General features: G+C 38.9%; 1 protein-coding gene across 1 annotated transcript; it reads right to left on the minus strand.

The window, feature by feature from the left end:
• Positions 1 to 377: 377 nt before the first annotated feature.
• LOC106879944 (large ribosomal subunit protein mL52) lies at positions 378 to 7258 on the minus strand. The gene is made up of 5 exons (XM_089346304.1): positions 7101 to 7258; positions 6058 to 6157; positions 4664 to 4731; positions 3635 to 3699; positions 378 to 529 (listed from the first exon to the last, which is right to left on the minus strand). Exons 1-5 carry the CDS (start codon positions 7129 to 7131, stop codon positions 401 to 403), a joined length of 393 nt encoding a protein of 130 aa, XP_089202430.1. The 5' UTR covers positions 7132 to 7258; the 3' UTR covers positions 378 to 400.
• Positions 7259 to 7518: the final 260 nt, after the last annotated feature.

Genomic DNA, 7518 nt, shown 5'->3' on the forward strand with positions numbered 1-7518 from the left:
AATCCGTGTTGCTTATTTTTTGATTTTAATCACCTATCCTTTTGGGATGCGATATTCGGGTGCCTACACGTAAGTACCATATTCAACTTTGAATCTATATATATATATATATATACATACACACACAACAGGCTTCCACACAGTTTCTGTTTACCATATTCACTGACAAAGCATTGGTCAGCCCAGGACTATAATGGAAGACACTTGCCGAAGGTGCCATGCAGTGGGACTGAACCTGAAACCATGTGGTTGCAAAGCAAGCTTCTTAGCCACACAGCCTGCATCTACATACTATTTTTCAAAAAAAAAAAAAGAAAGAAAGAAAGAAAGAAAGCATTTAAAGTACAAAAATCAAATTTCAGTGAAAATTATAAAAATTGGTTATACAAATATAATTTATTTATTCATGGACTTTGGGTTTTAGTTGATTCCTAATTAACTCTTCCCTTTCTCGTGCTTTCTGTTCCAGCTTTATTTGGTGGACCTTCTTTGCTTCCATCATCTCAGCAATGTAGGTAGAGACTTTGGACTGAAAAGAGAAGAAAGACAGTTGCAGTTAAAATTATGGAAATACATACATACATACACACATATATTCTTTTATTTGTAACAGTCGTCTGACGGTAAGCCTAGTACTTCTATCAGTCTCTTTTGCCAAACTACTATGTTTCAGGGACATAAACATACCGTTGGTTGTCAGGCGATGGTGGCTTCTTTCAGTTTCCATCTACCACTCACAAGGCTTTGGTCGGCCCAAGACTATATTAAAAGACACTTGCCCAAGGGTCCACACACTGGGACTGAACCTGGAATCAAGTAGTTGGGAAGTAAGCTAATAACATTAATATACCAATTTGTTCTTTTTGTATGTACCTGTCATGTGTGTCACACTTCAAAGAAGTGACAAAACGACAGAGAGGAAGTGAGAGAGTAAAAAAGACAGTGAGTGGTGATAGCATTCGTTTTATGTTTTTTAAATGTTTATCTCATCGCAAGAAAAGTAGATACATACATACATTGTTAAATTAAAGATGGGAGAGAGAAAGCGAGGGACACAATAGATACACAGATCCAAAGAAAAGTTGATACATAGACAGAGCAAATATTGGATGTCACTTTCACTTTTCATTACCACACGAGGATAAAATTAACTTGCAAGTGGCTGAGAATTTCAGACTTGCATATCATTAGCATAGTTCTCAGGGAGATTCAGCCTCACACAGAATGTGGCAAGGCTGGCCTCTTTGAATTACAGCTACAACTCATTTTGGCCATCTGAGTGGACTGGAGCAAGATAAACCTACAAGTGGTTAGAAGAAAATGAAAAAAGATCCTATATAGGGTCAGGAAAATCTTTTTAGTCGTTAAGGTCGCCCATAGTTAATCCAGTCCTAACAGCGGCATTTGTGGGTCTCACAGATCTGGAGGCTGCTGTTATCAAACTGAGTGTGAGTCAAGGGTGAATACACAATGGAATAGCAATTATTTCATGTTAGCTTTCACTGCTTATACTAAACACAACATTTTTGCCTTGCAATATGGAACATTTCCTTTTTTTACAAAATGGCACTCAGTCAGTTACGATGACAAAGTTCCTGTTTATCTGATCAATGGAACAGTCTGCTCATAAAATTAACATGCAAGTGAGTGAGTACTCCACAGACATGCATACCATAACGTAGTTTTCAGGGAAATTCAGCCTCACACAGAATGTGACAAGGCTGGTCCCCTCTGAATTACAGCTACAACTCGTTTTTGCCAGCTGAGTGGACTGCAGCAAGGTGAAGTAGAGTACCTTGCTCAAAAACTCAGCACAATGCAGGGAATAGTACTCATGACTTTATGATCATGGGCTGAATGCCCCTAACCACTGAGCCACGCACCTTCAATCTCTTAACTGTAGAGAAAAGGAGTGAAGTGATACAGACAGAGGAAGGAAAGCCTCAGTCATTTACAATGACAATTAACTGAAATATGATCGATCTTTTCTAGCTTCTTTACTTTTAACAATGAAGGGGAAAGTCTTTCAGGTGTTTACATTTATATTCTGGGAATTCTAGAACAATTAACTGTTAGTTCTCCTTTCTCCCACCCCTGGTACTTATTCGCCTTCTTTCATAATTCTTCATGTCTTTTAGTTGTGGGGGGAGACCATGTTGTGGGGTATGCATGGGTGATTGCTGGTCTTCCATAAACAACTTTGCCCAGACTTGTGCCTCTGACAGGAACTTTCTAGGTGCAATTCTATGGCCAATCATGACCAAAAGGGGATTTTACTTTTCATATATATGTGTGTGTGTGTGTGGAGAGAGAGAGAGAAATATAGATAGGAAAGTAAAAACATACACATGCACACACACATATATATATATATATATATACTTGTGTGTTTGTTCCCACTGCCATTGCTTGACAGCCGATGCTGGTGTGTTTATGTCCCTGTAAATTAGTGGTTCAGCAAAAGAGACCAATAGAATAAGTCCTGGGGTCGATTTCTTTGACCAAAACCTTTTAAGGTGGTGCTCCAGCATGGCCACAGTCAAATGAGTGAAATAAGTAAAAGAATAAAAGAATATACACGTGCACACACACATTTACAATATGGGGCAGAATGTTACACTAAGCTTATCAGAATGTCATATGACTGTCAGGACAGAGCAAAGAATAAACAATAAGGAGTAGCATATTAAATAATGTAGACTTAGATCTGAATAAATGACAGGATGGGTACAGATTATGGAACCTGAGTTCCATCAGCTGCTTTGGCTTCGCTTCTGAGGCTAGATGTCCTTCCTAATGCCAACCACTACACAGAGTGTACTGGGTGCTTTTCTGAATAAATGACAGGATGGGTACAGATTATGGAACCTGAGTTTCATCAGCTGCTTTGGCTTCGCGTCTAAGGCTAGATGTCCTTCCTAATGCCAACCACTACACAGAGTGTACTGGGTGCTTTTCTGAATAAATGACAGGATGGGTACAGATTATGGAACCTGGGTTCCATCAGCTGCTTTGGCTTCGCTTCTAAGGCTAGATGTCCTTCCTAATGCCAACCACTACACAGAGTGTACTGGGTGCTTTTCTGAATAAATGACAGGATGGGTACAGATTATGGAACCTGGGTTCCATCAGCTGCTTTGGCTTCGCTTCTAAGGCTAGATGTCCTTCCTAATGCCAACCACTACACGGAGTGTACTGGGTGCTTTTCTGAATAAATGACAGGATGGGTACAGATTATGGAACCTGGGTTCCATCAGCTGATTTGGCTTCGCTTCTAAAGCTAGATGCCCTTCCTAACGCCAACCACTACACGGAGTGTACTGGGTGCTTTTCTGAATAAATGACAGGATGGGTATAGATTATGGAACCTGGGTTCCATCAGCTGCTTTGGCTTCGCTTCTAAGGCTAGATGTCCTTACCAATGCCAACCACTACACGGAGTGTACTGGGTGCTTTTGAACTCAGAACGTAGCGGCAGACGAAATACTGCTAAGTATTTCGCTCGGCGTGCTAATGTTTCTGCCAGCTCGCTGCCTTTGTGCTAATGTTTCTGCTAATGCTCTGCTGTGCCAACGTTTCTGCCAGCTCGCTGCCTTTACACCAACATATATTGTAGAATAAAATGCAATCTCACAGCCAATTCAATTCTCTTTGTCCGTCGTTGTCCCTGGCGTATGCTCAGTTCAGATGGCCGGCCGTCTGTGAAGGAATACATTAATACATTAGACATATGTTCATAGTTCCAAATGGAGGAATAATAATAACTAGCAGTCCATGTGGAAATTCCACAGTATAAATCAACATATTTGAAAAACATTGTTACTATATATAACACAAGCAAGGAGTTTCAAAAATTTTTTTTAATATCTTGCCATTTAACAAAGTGTTGCTTATTTACCTTCTTATAATACATTTGACAGATGCGATGTCCTTTAGAGTTTAAGGAAATAAAAGATGAATTAAAAAATAAGACTTATGCATATATATTGATTAAATGTTTATTTACAATTTTGTTAAATGCTTGTCCCTGTGCCTCATTTATTGTCAGAGAATAGGATAGCCTTATAGGAAACTAAACTCATTTTGAAATGAAATGAAGATTGGAGTATTTTGAAGCCAGCTTCATGTGAGGTATTAGGAAGCACATTCCATCTTCTGTAACAGTTATGAAAGTGGTTCAGTCCCACAGCATGGCACCTTGAACAAGTATATTTTACTATAGCCCCAGGCCAATCAGAACCTTGGGAGTGGATTTGGTAGACAGATAATTAAAGAAGCCCATTGTGTGTGTATATATATATATATATATATATATACACACACACGTGTGTGTGTGTGTATGTCTTTGTGTCCATATTTGTCCCCCACCACTGCTTGACAACTGATGTTGGTGTGATTACATCTCCATAACTTAGAGGTTCAGTAAAAGAGACCAGTAAAATAAGTACCAAGTTTTTAAATAAGTCCTGGGTCAATTCCTTTGACTAAAAAAAAAATCTCTTCAAGGCAGTGCCCCAACATGGGCACAGTCAAATGACTGAAACAAGTAAAAGAATCAAAGATACACGACAAAGTGCAAATGTATTGAGAGAAAATTTAGTCATAAGAATAATTAAATCAAATACACAACAGATAAAGCTTTGGGATATCAACAACAACTTACCTAAATATGTATAGTCTGGGAGATCAACAAGTGGGCCATAACTGGAGTTGTTGATGGCTTCTCCTTTGCTGTAAGTTAGATGTGATTTTTAATTAAAGTCAGTGATAAATTATAAAGGAAGGTCTGCTAGGATGTGAGAAGTCCCTTATACACACACACATCAGTATTCTACACTCATAATATTTTTTGACTATCTGGATAGTAACTCATATGTATGTTGTATATATGCATGTGTGTATGTGTATAAGTGGGGGTATTGAAAAGTTCCTGGTTTTAAGAGTATAGTGAAAGGCCTGGTTGAAGGCCCAGCCTTCTCAGCATTGAGCCTCACAGAGGCAAAGTGGATTGAGCTCCTTTCAAGTGTTGGGCCTCACAAAGGCAATGACCAAGATCTTTGACATTATGTCATGCTTGAGAAGAAGCCCCATCCAGCCAAGCAAAATCGCAGTTGTGGTAGATACTGGAGTCACACAAATGGCACCAGTGCCGGTGGCATGTAAAAACACCCATTACACTCTCAGCATTAGGAAAGGCATCCAGCCATGGAAACCATGCCAAATCAGACTAGAGTCTGGTGCAGCCCTCCAGCTTGCCAGCCTTGGTCAAACCGTCCAACCCATACCAGCATGGACAACAGACGTTAAATGATGATGATGATGTGGCTGAGTAATCCACAGACAAATGTACCTTTAACATAAATCCTAAGTTGAATCAATGTAACACACAATGTGTCAAGGCTGCATCCTTTGAATTACATATGCAATTCATTTGATGGGCTTCGATATAGTTTTCATCTACCTAATTTTAATTCATAAGGAGTTGGTCAAATCAAGGCTATTCAAAGATGTCAAGCTAAATACTGGATTCAAATTTTGGAACAAGACCAGCAGTTTTGGGGGAGGGGCCAAGTTGATTAAATTGACCCCAATGCTCAACTGGCACTTATTGTCCGGACCCTAAAAGGATGAAGAGCAAAGCAGACCTCAGTGGAATTTGAACTCAGAATGTGAAGATGGGTAAAATGCGACTAAGCATTTTGCCTGGCATGCTAACCATTCTGCCAGCTTGCTACCTTAGTCAAGCTAAATATTGGAGACAGAAAGCAAGAGACAGACAGGCAGAGTGAATGAGCCAGAGAGAGAGAGGGGGGTGTCATAAGTATATGAAATCATGAATGGGACTAAATGAGAGAGAGGAAGAGTAAGAAAGCCAGACAGAGTGGAAATGAGAGAGAGAGAGAGAGAGAGAGAAAGAAAAAGAGAGAATGAGTATCAGAGGGACTGAATGAGAATGAACAAGAGAGAGAGAGTAAGAAAGAGAAAGTGGAAGTAAGCAACAGAGAGAGAGAGCAAAGCAAAAAAATGGGGGTGAGTTATGAAGTTTGAAATACTTACGAAAATCTGTGTTTAGAACCAACATAAGCAGCAGAGGTTGTTGTTATATGTCGAGAGGTCCCCAGTGGAATATTTACAGCTGTCAGACACAGCCTTAATTCTAAAAAAAAAACAAAAAAACATACATATATATATATATACACACAAGTGAGTGAACAAATGAAAGAAGGGCAGTCAATACATTTATTGGGCGTTACATGCATGGATCAAAATAGTTTGATCCACATATATATATGTGTGTGTGTATATATATTCGGAGTAATATTGTTAATATTAACCATTTTAAACTTTGATTTTTTTTTTTTTTAATCGAAAAAGAATGAAAATTTTAGGATTTAACCCATAAAGTGCTGGGATCTGCACTTACATAGCATGGAGTGCTGAGCACATTTTATGAAAATGAGACTACCATGCACACATAAAATACAAAAATAGTTAAAATATCTTCTTAGTATATAATGGTGAAAAGTCATTAGTTGAACTATTAGTCTTCTGGCATTCTGGGGGGGGGAGGGATCGGAGCGTTTGAGTGACATTAGACCCCAACGAACCCCCATAAATTAAATGCATCTATGGGCCAGGATCGTGGCAGTCAAGCACAGGTCGACAGGCCACGATGGTGGCCCGTTGTGCTTAAGGATGATGACTTTTTTTTCCTTTTGTATAATCGTATAAATCCCCCAATGTAGAATACGAATTCGAAAAAATTTTCTGAAAATTCTAAAAAATGCAAAACGTTGAGGAGTTATAAGGGGTGCTTAAACCGAATTCTGCCTAATTCCTCAAAACAATGGCTTCTAATTTTGGCATAATCCCAATAATTTTAAAAAGAGGGGAATTTAGTCGATAAATTTGATCTCATTACTTGACTGGTACTTTATTTTACCGACCCCCGAAAATAGGAAAGGCAGGCCGCCTTGACAGGATTTGAACTTATAACGTAAAGAGCCGGAACAAATATCACAAAAGATTTTTGTCGGACACAAACGATTCTATCATTCCGCTGTCCTAATCACCGTCTAAATAGTGAAAGTTATTCTTACCCTTGAAACATAAGTCAAACAATCTCGCCATAATTTAGTCTAAAATAGATCATAACAACGGGAGATGACTCTGTTTTGGCGGTGTTCGTAAAAGATAGTTGAACGGGGAAATTTTTTCCGTTACTTCGGTTTAACATCCCAGTCTTTATGAACACCCATCATCGTTATCATACGGTCCCAATCGAGCGATGAGACGTGAATGTCTGGGTAATTTCCTATTTGACGATCTTATAATGAATTTGTTTTAGATTCAATTTCATTTGAATTCGATTAGCATGCCATTAAACGACATGCTCTTTATTGTAAATCCGAACGATTTGCAGATCAGCAGATAATTAATGAAAGATTTACAATTACGACACTAGCTGGAGTTTTCAGAATCAGTGAGTTGTATTGCTTGGCGCGAAGAAGTCTTGCA

This window comes from Octopus bimaculoides, chromosome 30 (assembly GCF_046866305.1).
Source record: "Octopus bimaculoides isolate indiv1 chromosome 30, ASM4686630v1, whole genome shotgun sequence".
Taxonomy (NCBI): Eukaryota; Metazoa; Mollusca; class Cephalopoda; order Octopoda; family Octopodidae; genus Octopus; species Octopus bimaculoides.